General features: G+C 44.6%; 1 protein-coding gene across 3 annotated transcripts in view; it reads right to left on the minus strand.

Annotated features, from left to right (window-relative positions):
• Srgap1 (SLIT-ROBO Rho GTPase activating protein 1) overlaps nucleotides 1-15665 on the minus strand; it is a 274632-nt gene that overhangs the window by 141927 nt on the left and 117040 nt on the right. For all 3 annotated transcript variants that reach the window (XM_051170099.1, XM_051170098.1, XM_051170100.1), the window contains exons 2-3: nucleotides 6972-7167; nucleotides 1470-1632 (exon numbers count right to left, since the gene is read on the minus strand). In XM_051170099.1, the coding sequence (XP_051026056.1) occupies nucleotides 1470-1632; nucleotides 6972-7167 (359 nt within the window). The remainder of the gene's footprint in view (nucleotides 1-1469; nucleotides 1633-6971; nucleotides 7168-15665) is intronic.

Raw genomic sequence — 15665 nt, forward strand, 5'->3', positions numbered from 1 at the left:
GCACCTAGCATCCGGACAAAGCCACAGGTGTTCACAGATAACCACCAAAGTGAATATGGTCTCCACAGAAGGGGCTTGTGGGCAGGGGTCGGGTGGGGAGTGGGGCAAGAAGATTCCTACACTCTGCTGGCTCAGTTGAAACCAATATGTATTTCTAAGCTCTCTCACTTAAGATGTGAGGGTGACTCACTACCTAGTCCTAGATCCAACACAGAAGGTTCTCCCTCATTTGAAACACATTTTCTCTCTTTAACACAGCACACAATGACTTAGAACTTGCTAAATTCCATTTCTAGGTCGGAAATCAAATCTCATGTGACTACCTCAAGCACAACTGAGATTTTCTGGCTGGCCTCTGTGACACTACACCCCTGTGCTGTGTGACACTACACCCTTGTGTTACGAGGCCCCTTTGAGACACAAATACATCATGAATTGACAGGGTGCCCTCCCACCCCTTCCCTGAAGTGAAAACATTACTAAAGAAAGGTCTAGGAAGAAATCTAGGCACAGGACACTGTGAACACAAAGCTGAGAACGTCTGTGGAGATTCGTGCTCTCACTGTAGAAACCAAAAGGTCGCGAGGAGCTGTGTGTGTCCTTTGCACAGGAAATGCTCCAATTTCGTTATTATGCTCAACAAAAAATATTTGCTGAGAGCTGACTGAAGCTAATGAAGATGACATAAAAGCCCAGGTTTTGTTTTCTGTAAATGGATTCAGGAAGGCGAAAGCTCTCTAACATATTAGAAACAGAATTTCTGGGCCCCGTGGTTGTTTTCTTATAACCTAAGAAGACAGTAGGATAACATGTTCCTGGGCGGGCAGCACATGCTGTACAAGTCTGGTCATGTGAGAGCCGGGAAAGAACCCGAGGCCCTCTGCTCTACGTGTGGCTCTTTTCTAAGCATGGGGGTCAGCTGAAACAAAGAGGGAAGCTCGTAGGTACTTAAAAAAAAATAAAGATTTTTATTATTTTAATTGTGTGTGTGTGTGTGTGTGTGTGTCTGAGCATGTGACTGCAAGTGTTCATGGAGGGCAGAGACATCAGGTCCCCCTGGAGCTGGAGTTATAGGCAGTTGTGAGCTGCCCAACCTGGGTACTGGTAATCAAATTTGGGTCCTCTAGGTATAAGCTAAGCAGCATAAACTCTTAACCACTGGTCTTTCTCTCCAGCACCCTGCAGGTACCCACCATGAGAAAAATTTATTTTGTTGTTCATGTTGCTCAGGTCAAATATTCATTAATTTACTAAATATAAATATGTATATTTAGTATATAATGCTGTATACAACACACACACACACACACACACACACACACACACTATAAATACAGTCAGGTTTAAGCAACTTATCTGTGTCTTTAGAACATTCACACCTTTAATTCCTTTCCGGCACCTTCTCTAAGGGGCGGCAGCAGGCAAGGCGGCTATCTCGAAGACACTACAGCAGAATGAACGCAGTTTACCTTTTTAAACATCCGGGTGGAATCCTCGCTTATCTGCATGAACCGCATGATGACGTTGTTCAGATAGATGTCGCTCAAGGTGGCATGATCTTTGCTTTCTCTCCTCACTTGGTTCAGGAGCAAATACCAGCAGTTCACTGGCGACAACAGGTTCTGGTCTTTCCTGAGAGGTAAAGGAGCACAGAATTACCATCGATTTCAAAGCTACCTGGATCAGCCAAAAGCATCCACCCACGCGGATGGATGAGCTGTGACAGATGGGTGCTGTTGCCATTTGTTCTGTGCTGGGCATTTGTCAGTAGGGCCTGCAGGAATCTTGTAACTTGGCTTAAAACCCTTGGTGCAACCTCCTGCCCCTGACCTGAACCCCAGGAGCTCAACCCAGACAGTGCTTAGGCAGCCCCCAGGGTCAGTACCCCACTAAGAAAAGCACTCGAGTTTACATGAGAATCTATGGGCTACTGTCTCACACACAGACTGGTCCGCCACAGCTCACAAAGTCTGCTTTGAGTATTCAGCCTACTGCTGGAAAAGGAATCTGGCCAGGCATGGTTTCGGCGGAACACAAACTTGAGTGTTCTTTATTAATCCCTGGATGCATAACCGCCAGTCTCCAAAACCTATTGCTGGGGAAATCTGAGACTTATAGTATTGTCTCACAGCTCATGAATAGAACCCAAAAGTTTGCTGTTTCGTGGTATGTCACGTGTCCTGTTGAAATTCACTGAGCTGTCTCAGATTCATAAATGCTCCTGGCATACTTTAGATAATAAAACTAAATGGACTACAAAACACACAAAATTACACACACACACACACACACACACACACAGACACACACAGACACACACACACACAGACACAGACACAGAGAGAGAGAGACAGTCTCTCTCTCTCTCTCTCTCTCTCTCTCAAAGAAAAATGCTATCCCAACATGATGAGCAATGAAAGTGTCACTGCTTAAAAATATATATTAAGGGCTGGAGAGATGGCTCAGAGGTAAAGAGTACTGACTGTTCTTCCAAAGGTCATAGGTTCAATTCTCACCAACCACATGTTGGCTCACAACATCTATGACGAGATCTGTATACATAATAAATAAATAAATCTTAAAATATATATATATATATATATATATATATATTAAAAGTACAATTTGTTGTTGTTGACTATAAAAACTAACCATGAAATGGCAAAATGGCAGTGTTTCTCCTAATACAGGCACAGAAGTGCCATGTAGTCAGATGTGGGGTTTTATTAATTTTTCTTTTAATTTGCATGTGTATGTGAGAAGGGAAGGAGAGAAGGGGGCAGTGAAGAGACAGTGGTGTACATTTCAGTGGCACAGGTGTAGAGGGTTGAGACCAGCCGCTGATCGGGGCCCTCGCCTTCCACACGGTTTGAACAGGGGCTCTTATTTGCCACTGTGTAGGCCAGGCTCCCAGCTTTTAACCATTAAGGACTCTCTTGCCTTGCCTCCTGTCTTCTTGCAGGACTACAGGACACATGTGAGCTACCACGCCTGCCTTTGACACAGGTTCTGGGCTCAGAATGCAGGTCGCCAGGCTTGCACAGCAAGCACTTTATGCACTGAGCCATCTCTCCAGCCAGAGGTAATATTTTATTATTCATGAACATTTAGGATTGAACATTCAGTCAGGGAGGTGGGGGGTGGGGGAAGAAGCAGTTCATGTCTTTCTACCATTAGGCCCCTCAGATTCTGCATTCAATACTGCACTGAATCTGGGAAGTTGAGGCAGGAAGGTTGAGAACTTTAAGGCCAGGCTGGGCTACATAGCAAATTCAAGTTCAAGTATGCTTTATAACAAGACCCTGTGTTAAAAACAAAATCAAAAATATTTACCACCCCAAACACCTACATACAATTACAGTCTCTAAAAGAAAAAGAAGGCAAGATCAGAAGCAGAAAGGGACACAGGAAAAAAACCCCTTGCACCCTGGAATTCCAGCCCTGACCTGGGTCATCTTTTTTCTTAGAATCATCAAGAAGGAACATTGTGTGCATGGCAGGAGAGAGCATGGCAGGTGAGAGCATGGGAGGAGTGAGCATGGCAGGAGTGTGCATGGCAAGTGTGAGAATGGCAGGAGTGTGCACGGCAGGTGTGAGCACGGCAGGTGAGAGCACGGCAGGAGAGAGCATGACAGGAGTGTGCATGGCAAGTGTGAGCATGGCAGGAGTGTACATGGCAGGTGAGAGAGAGCATGGCAGGAGTGTGCACAGCAGGTGTGAGCACGGCAGGAGAGAGCATGGCAGGTGAGAGCATGGCAGGTGTGAGCATGGCAGGTGTGAGCATGGCAGGTGTGAGCATGGCAGGTGAAAGCATGGCAGGTGAAAGCATGGCAGGTGAAAGCATGGTAGGTTCCTGAGCCTTTCTATTCACATCCTCTGTCTAGTCAGCTCCAGAAGAGAGAGCTACTTTGTTCATTTGAACTATGCTTATCCTCTATCCTGAAGTAGCTCCTAAATTCCTTGAGAATATTTCATACATCTTTGTATGCTCATTCCCACTCAGACGAAAGCATTAAATAGTATTTCCTCCACAGAATATTATTGTTCATTATAGTCATTATTATCATTGCCTTGCTATTAGTGGCAATCATGATGTCGATAGTAATATAACAATAATAGCAGGTATTCTTTATTTACTGAGTGAGAAGCAGTAGGCAGGTTGAGGCTAGGAATGTCAAGCCAAGCTTGGAAGTACACGTGAACAATCCCAGCCACTTGGAAGGCCGAGGCAGGAGGATGACAAATTCCAGGCTGGCTTAGACAACTGAGGCAGACCCTGCCTCAAGTTTGCATAAATGTTAATGAAGGGTGGTGGCTTGTACTTCCTCTCAGCTCTTACTTACAAGTAATCTGTGTGGCTGAGGGTCAACACTGCTGACCTTTCTATACTTCCTTCTCCTGGTACAGTGCGTAATCGGACAGAACCTGTCTCAGGAGGTCATTATGAAGAGGACTTGGGATCCTACCTCCATTTAAATGTCTGCCCTCATGCCTCGGGAACCCAGTAACTGATGCACATATACAGTTACTTGTTTTTCTTCAGAAGTTGATCCTTACCACAGCCACCCACTGCGTCCTGACTGTCAGCAAGAGAGCGAGAGCTTACCAAGGATTTGACAAGGGCCAGAGTGAGTCTGTGTGGGAGGCTGACCTGAGACTTGCCCTTTCCACGTGCAGTCGCCACTTTAGGCTAAGTTCACACAGACAGTGGCCTCAAATTGATTAATAGCAGGCCCCGAGGGTCTAGCTCCGATGAGCGTGACTGTGCTGAAGACCCGTTTGGCTGGAAAAAGGAGAAGGAATACTGCCTGTGCATCCCCCCCCCACCCCCCACCCCAGCTACCAAGCCGCAGTAAGGACTTTACCCTGTCTGACATGACATTTAGGATCATGAGCTCTCACACTTCCTGTCAGAAAAACCAACGCTCAGAGAAGGGCTGTAAGGATGGAGTCGTGCAGGAGTCACTGTTCAGACCAGGGCTTCCTGGCTTGTGAATGAAGCCAGGTTGTGAGCTTTACAAGGTGTTTTCCGGATCCCCTGGCCCACCGCGCTTTCTTTTCTTTTCTTTTTGTTTTTTCAAAGATGTATTTATTTATTATTATGTATAGTGTTGTGCCTGCATGTACACCTGCAGGCCAGAAGAAGGCGTCATATCACATGATAGATGGTTGTGAGCCACCATGTGGTTGCTGGGAATTGAACTCAGGACCCCTGGAAGAGCAGTCAGTGCTCTTAATCTCTGAGCCATCACTCCAGCGCCCCCCCCCCCCAACCATGCTTTCTGAAACAAAAGCCCACGCTGCCCTTTTAACTATCTCCCCAACTGGGTGTTCCACTCTCTCTCTCTAGGGTGACTAGATTACCACTCTAGGCCACACCCCATGAGAGACCCCTGGTTTCCCTTCCCTGCTATCCTCCTGTGCCCACAACCTTAGCTGTCACTTAAGTGCAGGTGTGGGCAGTTCAACTTAAAACACTCGAACAAGTCCTAGGTGTGCAGGGTAAAGAAAGCCCAAACTGCCCACCAAGATGGGTAAGGATCTGTGGTGTGCTCCAACTAATACCTGTGGCCACGCTGACCATCCAATTATAATGCAGTCACAAAGAACTACTATTTTGCAAACCTTGGCCTATAAAACCTTCCCTTCTGGTCCTTAACCACGGGGTCCCCTTCTTCAGTTCCCCTTCCTAGTCAGCTAGTTAGTAGATACCCACTTACAGATCACTCTTCTTGGGGCTAAGGAGATGACTTGGGGTGTAGTGTTTGAGCCACAGAGCCCAAAATTGAGGAGATAGAGACGGGCAGGTAACAACACCTAAGAGACGATGTCCCTCGCTTGTTCTCTGGTCTCCTCAGCAGGTACACATTCATGTCTGTCTGTGTACCTTTACACTACATGTGTATACACACACACACACACACACACACACACACACACACACACACTCTTTCAGGATGGTACCTTATCTACCACCAATACAGACTGTGCTTCAGCCTTGTCTGTCTGGCTTGCCTTTTCTTGCCCTTGTTGGTATACTTGTGTAGAATTACCTACTTGTCTCTCTGCTTAGTTATAAAGTACGCTTCGTGAACAAAATAACCTGTATGCTCACTGTAATCCAATGAAGGACAATTAATGTTGATGTTTAGCTGTGCTCACCCGTAAGCTTTTACTAAAAAGTCTTTGTTTGTAAAATGTTTCAAGTATAACTACCACAGACGTGTTGGGTGGTGGTGCCGCATGGCCCCGAGGGACACTAAACCTAAACTAAAGCTCTTGCTTATTTTCATACAGAAATCATTAGAGAGTGGTGCAGGTATGTAACCCTGGCACTTCGTAGGCAGGGCTGTCACAAGTACTAGGCTAGCCTGGGCTATAGGGCAAGAATTGTTTTCAAGAAACGGAGAGGGGAAAACGAAAAACAAAAACAATTGACTCCTTACAGAAATTGTGAGGCCTTTGCTTAAAGCAGTTACCTTAAGCTCATCCTTCCAAATGTCCATCATGGCTGATGTCAGCTCTTTTTCTGTACTTGGGAAGTTTTACAAACATTGGTTTAAAATATAAATGTATGTCTATGCAGTGTAAGTGGGAAGGGAAAAAGGCTGCTAGATTTATGGCGACGTGTTTGCTAATAACTTCTTAGACAAAAGAGAAAATGTGTAGAACCAAGGAGGTTTGGAGAAAAGACAAGGTACCCCTCGCCTTGGACAAGTGACTCTAAATCAAGGCTCTTTCCATCTGTCTGCCCCTCGGTCCCTCTTTCTCTCTCCCTCCTGCCACTCCTAACTGCATCCGAGGTATTGAGCCTATGGCTCAAGCCTTCCTTCAGCCCTCCCTCCTTTCTTTCTCCCTCCCTTCCCCTCTCCTTCATCTTACCCCCAGATGCCAAACCTGTAACCCCATGGATGCTAGGCAAGCCCCCAGCCCCTAGAGCAATACCCACGGCTAGAAATAGCTTCTCTTACTTGAACTGTTGATGGTCCTTAGTGCTTCTTGTTTTGGCCATGAACCTCTCTGCCAACTTTTCTAGGTTCCGAGAATATTCCGTCTCAATTTCGGCTTTTTTCCGGAAGAAGTCTTGCAGGTCCTGGAGCAGCTGAACTCGCATCTCCGTCTGCTGCTCAAGGCATTTTTGTTGCTCTACCAGTTGAGCTCGGATCTCTAAGGAAAGACAAGAATCCATCTGATGACGTCATGAAAATGACCAGGACCACGCAAATAGGCAAGGCATGCAGAGTGACTCTTGCCACACAGGGGACCCTGTTTACGGCCTCTGCTGGGATCCTGTATCCAGCTTGGTTTCTACCTTTTTATATTATACCCATTTAGTCATTATAATTATGTGTATGCATGTATGTGGGCATATATGCAAGATACAGCGGATGTGGGGGACAGAGGACAACCTATAGGAGTTGGTTATATCTGTCCCTCCCCCATGTTTAAGTCTAGGCAATGAACTCAGATCATCAGCTCGATGGCAAGCACCTTTACCCATGATGCCATTTCACCGTCCTTGGTTGTGTTAGCTTAAAACATCTGCTGGCTTTTTTTTTTTTTTTTAAAGAGAAAATTTGAATAGAAATATGTCTTACACTTGTAATACCACAAACAGACATTGAGTCATGAGAGAAAGAAAATTGCAGCCTTTCAGATAATTCCAAACGCCAGGGGTGCTGTTGGTATCTGAACGCATTATAAAATATCCAGTGGCATTTCTGCATTAACTACTCCTTTTGAGCCTGAATAGAACAGAACTGGGCAGCATCTCTCCCAGACGTCTGAGCCACGAAACAATTGTCAGTTGGCACACAGAGAGACTGACATCTGGCAATCTTTATTTAGGACATACATTCCTCGTTTGTAAAATGGTTAGCTTCAGGGTTTATAGGGATGCCGGACCTAAAAATAACTTCTTTCTATATCCAAATAATCCATTCATAGCAGGGCATTCCTCAGACTCCAGCTTACTATTCTACTCATGACACCGAGGCTGTTCCCTGCTGCCTTCCCTTTCCCACATTGTTCAAACCAACACCTTTACCGACACACGTAATCCTGAGACTCGTTGGCCGTTTTAATACTTTAGGAGCACGGAGGATGTGCATCTACGAATTTAGAAAAAGCACAAAGCAAACACATAGGATGAAAAATTATCTGCTAAGTGACTACGCAGAGGAATCTGTGCTTTGGAAAACAAGTTACACTATGTACATGCCACTGACTGGTTTTTTTCCCAGGAACCATGGCTAATTTCCAAAGACAGGAACAGAATTCACAGTGGAGGAGCTCTGTGTCCCTCCTCCCCCAGGGTCCACACCTACGCCTTAAAAGAGGCCAGCAACCTAGCTCTGTGGAGACAGAGGAGTCCTGTCCCGAGGTCACAGGCTTTGGTTCTTTGCAGAGTCCCTTCTGGACAGCTAATGGTAAAGATGCAAGAGTTTATCTCCCGGTTTAAACTCATGAACAGCCAGGTGGTTAGGGCACGAGTAGAGGAGGCAGGTCAGGACATTTGCTGACTCTACTAATACTGAATTATAATAATATTTACTCCTTTACTACCTGACACATCAAGAGTAAGCGGTGTCTAAAAAGAAAGCAAACACTTTAAGAAGCAGCTGGTAAGGGGGACTCCCTTGGAACTCCTGCCTCTGCTCTGTGAGTCTGACTAATAGAATACTTCCTGCCATCTTTTCATGCATCCTGTGGGTCTGAACAGTTGTTCTAAGGCCCAGCTACAGCCTGGCAGAAAAAGGGGTCTGCCTTGGGGACTGCTATGCTCTAGGCAATGCCGTTTCTGAGGTCTGTTCCTAACCTCGCTGAAGTGTAGTAGTTACTGGAGAGTACATCATCAACAGGCTTTTTTTTTTTTTTTTTTTAAGATTTATTTATTATTATTTATACAGTGTTCTGCCTGCATGTACACCTGCAGGCCAGAAGAGAGCATCAAATCACATTACAGATGGTTGTGAGCCACCATGTGGTTGCTGGGAATTGAACTCAGGACCTCTGGAAGAGCAGCCAGTGCCCTTAACCACTGAGCCATCTCTCCAGCCCCATCAACAGGCTTTCTGGTCCGCAGTCTATCAAAGTAAGTTGTTTCCATTATAGTATGATAATCAGCTTGGCTGCCAAACATTTTCTCCTAAACATAGTTATTTTTGTTGCATGAAGAAGAGAAAGAATCAAGGACGGGGTTACTTCTCATTCAGGAATTCCAGCCAATCCTTTGAGATGAAGTGATTTTTAGCAAATACTGCTGTGCCAAGAGAAAGCGAATCAATCTTAGGCGACCAACTGGTCCCCTCCCCCAACCCCCGCTTCCTCTCACCCTGGCATCCAATAGAACTCGAAGCGGTTCCACTACAAATCTTATCAAAGTTACACAGCACTTTTATATGAGCTTCCTGCAAGTGGGTTTAAATAATTAAGAGTCCTAGAAAAACTGTGAGCCTGACTTCTGTACCAAGGACTTTGAGTTCCTTCCCAAGCCCAGATTCTTGGGCAGTCCATCCAGGCCCCTCCTAGCAGCTCTCTCGCACCAGTCTGGGTGGTGATTATCATTTTCAGACTCAAAGTTCATTTTAATGTAGCTGAGCACATCACTGTCGACCTTGTGTCTTATGTTAGGCTGAGTCCCCGGTTCTGGAGACTCAGGAGGCTTCTTCTGGTACCACGCACAAGCCTTGTAGCGCTAACCGCATTTCATAACAAAGAAAAGGAGTGTGGACCATAAGGATATGGGAGATGTAATGTCCTGAATAAGAAAGGAGGTTACAAACACACAGCTGTACCCAGCAGGAAGCAAAAAGGCATCCCGCACGGTGGGAGGTACACATGCTTGCAAATCGTACACCGGACAGGAATCTGCCTGTAGTTTATGCAAAGAACTCTTCTAATGGAACAGTAAAACAAAAAATACAACTTAAAACATGGGCCAAGAATCTTAGTTAATGTTCTTCCTAGGGTGATTAAAAAAAAAGTGGGTCAATGGACAATTAAAGTTGCTAAGTATCATCAGCTACCAGGACAGAAAAATCGAAAGCAGTGAGGAAACACTCACACCCATCACTGGGCTCTACCAACGATGACGGCAAGGGAGCTGGAGACAGTACAAAGAAACTAGGATCTTCATATACTGCTGTCAGCAATCTCAACACTGTCCGTCACTTTTTCAAAATGTTAAACAGAGTTACCAGATTATTCAGCATTTCTTCTTCTGGAGATAGATAGATAGATAGATAGACAGACAGACAGATAGATAGACACACATACATACAAATGTATATGTGTATAAATGAAATTTTATTTCTACACAAAACACATGAGTGTTCATGGCAGTATTATCAATAAAGGTGAACTGTGGAAATAAACCAAATGTCTATCAATTCCTATCAACTCTTCTCTGACGGAGCATTGTCTGACAATTAATACAAGTAAAGACCTGGCTTATGGTATGGTGAAGCTCCAAACCACAAACTTAACTGCAGCCCGCTGGCAAAGTGCTTGCGTATCATGCACAAAGCCATGGGTCTGAGCTCCAGCACCACACACACACACACACACACACACACACACACACACACACACACACACACTGAGAGCTGTCATCCCAGCACTTTGGAAAGCAGAGGTGGGATGATCAGGAGGTCAAGGTCACCCTTGGCTACATGGCATGCTTCAAACCTGTCTGGCTTCCATGAGATGTTATCTCAAAAAACAGAAACAACAACACACCTAGAAGATTCCTGTTCTACTCATGAAATGTCTGGGATAGCCTCATTCAGGAAGGCAGAAGGTACAGGAGTTTTGCTTGGGGGTTGGGAGAGTTGGAGGGTCTCAGGAAGTGCCTGCTTTGGGGTAAAGGCTTCTTTAGTGGATGATGAGCTAGATTAAAAACCCAGCATGGATGGAGATTTGGCCCAGATGATGATAATTAGCAAGTATTTGGGATTATGGATGGGAGGTAGCTTGATAAAAATGATCAGAAACAGATGGCCTGGGATTAGGGCAGAGTGACTGAAAGGTAGTTTAGGGGATTAATATCTGCCCTGCCCCAGGTTAACTAAGGCTATTTAAAAAAAAAAAAAAAAAAATCCTTCAGGGCAGTTGACTCATCAAACAGTTGTGAAACTCTCTGAGAATATAGAAAAACCCACCCAATTAGGTTTTTTTTTTTTTTTTTTGAAGGGGGGTTAGTTTTTTTGAGACAGGGTTTCTCTGTGTAACCCTAGCTGTCTGGAACTCACTCTGTCGATCAGACCAGCCTGGAACTCATCAAACCAAATGGAGAAACATCAATAACCCAACAAGCACAGTGTTTTCCAGTTACTGCAAGTGATATGGGAGAGATAATTCCTCTAAGTTATAAAAGTCTACCAACACCAAATTAAACTACATTACCCAGAAATAGAGGAAACTGAGGAATGTCTTACTATTGCTTTGACAAAGGGAAATCCTAACTTCTTCTTTTTTTTTTTTTTTTTAATTAATTATTTTATTTGCATTAGTGTTTTGCTTGCATGTACGTCTGTGAGAGCGTGTCTGACCCTCTGGAACTGGTGTTACAGACAGTTTTGAGCTGCCCTGTGGGTGCTGGGAATTGAACTCAGGACCTCTGGAAGAGCAGACAGTGTGCTCTTAACCGCTGAGCCATCTCTCCAACTCCCAAGTCCTAACTCTTAAAATAAACTGTGGCTAACTGTAGGTGTGATGTAGAAACGCTGAAGTGCTCTTGCCTCAAAGGTTGCTTAGTGGCAAGGGCTATGATGTAAACAGATGGACCAAAGGGATGGTGCTGTCCCCTAGCACGTGATAATACGGTAAGGTAGTAGTTGTAAAAGCACCGCACAGCACCTCCGCTGTTGCATCTTCCTCCTGTGGCCAGCTTTCTCACTTATCAAGAGTCTCTATTCTGTTAGAATGAGTGAGAACCTGCACACAAAGGGAGTTAAGGGGAAAGCCCGGATGACACGCCAGTCTTCGTCTGCAAGAGACTAACAGCACAGTTAGCCACACTGGCTGCTGCGTGTTCACTGTTCAAGGGAATGTTTAGACAACCTGGTGGCTCCCGCTTAATAAAGCACATTGTGAGTTTTGTGAGATCTGCTTTTTAAGCTGAAAATCTTAAAGAGTTCAAGGCCAGCCTGGCCTACAAAGTGAGTCCAGGACAGCCAAGGCTACACAGAGAAACCCTGTCTTGAAAAACCAAAAAAAAAAAAAAAAAAAAAAAAAAAAAAAAAAAAAAGGAATGGGCTGAACAAGCAAAGCCATTTTTCTATAGTAGAAATATGAAAGATTCATGCTTCTGCTACAATCTAGACAGAAATTAAGTAATGGCAGGATGAATGCACCCAAGCGTTGGTGTCGCAGGTCACGAGTCACATGGGTGAGGCAGGACATTCAGCCCCTCGATGTTTCTTCTTGTAAAATAACAGTCTTTACCCCCCAAGGTTGTGGTCAGTATTGAATATAGTGAAGAAAGTGTAAAGCATGCCACCATCTATAAGCTAGTCAACAGAGAGGCGCACTGTTAGTAGTCCCAGCAGATTTCCATCAGAAAAATACTGGGCCAGTGAGATGGCTCTGTGGGTAAAGATGCTTGTGACCAAAGCCGAAAGCACACACACACACGGGCAGGCACGCACACAGACATACAGACTCGAATGAAAAGGTAAAGAAAAGCATTTATTAATCATTTTCTTGTGCCATACTCCATAGTGGATCTCAATAATGGAGTGAAAGGCGTAGACCTTTTCCTTAGGTAAGAGGCATGGGTGACACAGATAGCAAGGTGATCCTCACAGTCTTTGAAGGTAAGAACATTGGGAACACTGACAAATGTGAAGGGGACACTATGGGACAAAGAGGCACACCTGAGGAGGTAACCCTGAGTTGGACTCATCACAGTGGGAAAGAAGATGGAGGGACAAAAGGGGCACCACACTGCACCTCAGCTTCTACAATCGAGCCCTTGGTGTTGATGGGTCCAGTCACTAACTAGGCCAGAACGGGCTGTGTGAGGATCTTATTTTATTAAAGATTTTATTAATCAGATGTCCTAGTTAGGTTTCTGTTGCTACGTCAAACATTGACCAAAAGCAACTTGGGAGAGGCAAAAGTCCACTGTTGACAAAAACCAAGGCAGAAGCCCAGGAGCTGGAGGCAGGATCTGAAGCAGAGACACATAGGGATGCTGCTTACTGGCTTGCTCGGCTTGCTTCCTTATACCATCACTAATCAAGCACATTGCCCTACAGACGAGCCTGTGGACCCGTGCGATGGTGAAAACTCCTCCACTGAGCTCCCCCTCATGACAGGTGACCATGTCCAGAAAAACTAATAAACATACCTTGCAAAGTTTAGAAGAAGCTCCACCGAGAAGAAATCGAACAATTCTGAGCAAAGAAGATGGAGAGTCAGATTCGCAGGCGAGAAAAGGCATATGCAAACGACTGCATGAAATGCTAAATGTCCTACATGTCATAAAATAATTCTACTTCTAAGCATATGAGCCTCCTTCCAATGGTGAGTCGGGGGCCAAAATGAACGACCACCAGTAACAACACAACAGAATGAAATTTATCACACACACACACACACACACACACACACACACACACACACAGGAAAAACAAAACAACAGAATCCTTGAATAAATGAACCGTATTCATGTTTTCCCCTAAGCCTCCCATTAGCTTAGTCCCTTCCTTCTGCCTTCTAGTGCAGACCTACTGATTACTGTATTTCCACTTAATTTCTATAAAGAAAAGAAACTGAGTTTCAGTTACATTGTAGAGAAGTTCAAGCCACTGAGGCCACCAGTCCCAATGAACACTTGAGAGATGCCTAGATTCCCAAACCTTTGTTTGTGTGTTTAGAGAGTCAGAGTCTTAAGTGCCCCAGGCTGCAAAATCACTAAGAGTCTGACTTTGACTTTCTCCTGCTTCTGCCTCACAAGTGCTGGATTAAAGACTCAGATTCCAAAATATTAAGATGATAAAAGAAAAATAAAGGCGTCCCATTAATCTATATATGAGAGTGTTTCCTCAGCTGTGAAATGCCCACTAGCTTGTCAGTCTCTTTCCACAAGTAGTGGAAGGTTACAATGTTGGGGGAAGGTCCAACTGTGTTTTCAAATGCTGATTTCAGTGCCTTGAGATCTGGTGACTGCCCTGCCTGGGCATTGTTATGAATGTTATACTATCTTCCAAAACCATGGATGATAAGGAGTGTTCCCCAGTTATCCCTGATTTGCTAAATAAAGATGCTGAAGCCTATGACTGGGCTGAAGAGAAGGAGGCAGAGAGTTAGGTGCCTGGGCTTGGGGCTTAGAGATGGGAGGATGAGAGAGGAAGAGAAGCAGATGGAGAACAGGAGAAGATGTAGCAGGAGGAGAGGAAGCCAGAGAGAGAGGAGTCGCCATGAGGCAAGACGGCAATGAGCACATAGCTACAGGACAGACTGATGTGAGCAGAGCCACGCTGGAGTCAGCAGATTGGCAAGTGATTGGCTTTTAGTGATTGGTTTAAAGGCACTAGTTTGTGAGTCTGCTTCCCTATCACTGTGACAAAGTGCCTCCAAAAAGACACAGGAGAGAAAAGACCTTTCTTGGTCCACAGTTTCAGATGTTTCGGTCTATGTTCTTTGAGCCTGTTGCTGTGCGCATGGGTTGAGTCAGAACATCACAGTAGAGAGTGTGTGATACTGCTAAAAGCTAATCACTTTTCAGCAGTCAGTAAGCAACAGAAGAGACCATGACAGGATATGCTGGGAAAGACACACTTCCACGTGACCTATTCTCTCCAACTGGGTCTTACCTTCTAACAGCCCATTCAAGTATGGCTTCAGCAGTAGGCTAATTGATGACGTTAAGACTCTATTGATCCAATCAACTCTCAAAAGTACTACCATGTGGGGACCAAGTTCTCAACACATGGGCCTTTTGATGGAACATTTCATATCCAAATCATAACAAGCCTATTATCGAATGTGTAATCAAAAAGAGAAAGCAAATGTAAAATTGATGGTATGGACAATATAGGCTAAGTTTTCTGAGAAGGAAACATCACTGGCCAAATGGAGTCATCATCAATGGTGCCTTTAGAAAGCTTGGTCTCTGGCTGCCTCTAAAAAATAGGTAGAATTAGAAAGTTGTGCAGATTTGAGCAGTGTAAGTATAGGTTTTTTTAAAAAAAAAAAAAAAACTTAAAAGGCCTTTGGGTAGGGTCCCAGGGATGAAAGTCTATAATATGTGGACCATAAATAGCCTTCCTGGTTACTGTCACAATATATGACTACCCCTGGTAATTTTTTTACCTTTGAATTGTATCACATTGTATCACAGCTCAAGCCAACTAAACATTACAAGAGATCTCTATGAAATCAAACGGCTTCCACTCCGTGCTCAAAACCACAGTCTCATCTTGGAAGCATAGAGATGCTTAACATGGTTAGGAAAATCGGCTTAAGAGAGATCCCTTTTTTGAGTCATACGAAAAATCTAATACAGTAAGGTCTTCCTATAATATATACATACACTAAAGTGATCTAAATGAAATCGCCAAATAGCAGGGGTGACAGAGCCCCACCCAGCTGGACATCCTGCATCACCAAATGGGCTCTAGTACTGAGAATGGGTTACATATAACTGAATTATTGGC

This window comes from Acomys russatus, chromosome 28, assembly GCF_903995435.1.
Source record: "Acomys russatus chromosome 28, mAcoRus1.1, whole genome shotgun sequence".
In the NCBI taxonomy this organism is placed as follows: Eukaryota; Metazoa; Chordata; class Mammalia; order Rodentia; family Muridae; genus Acomys; species Acomys russatus.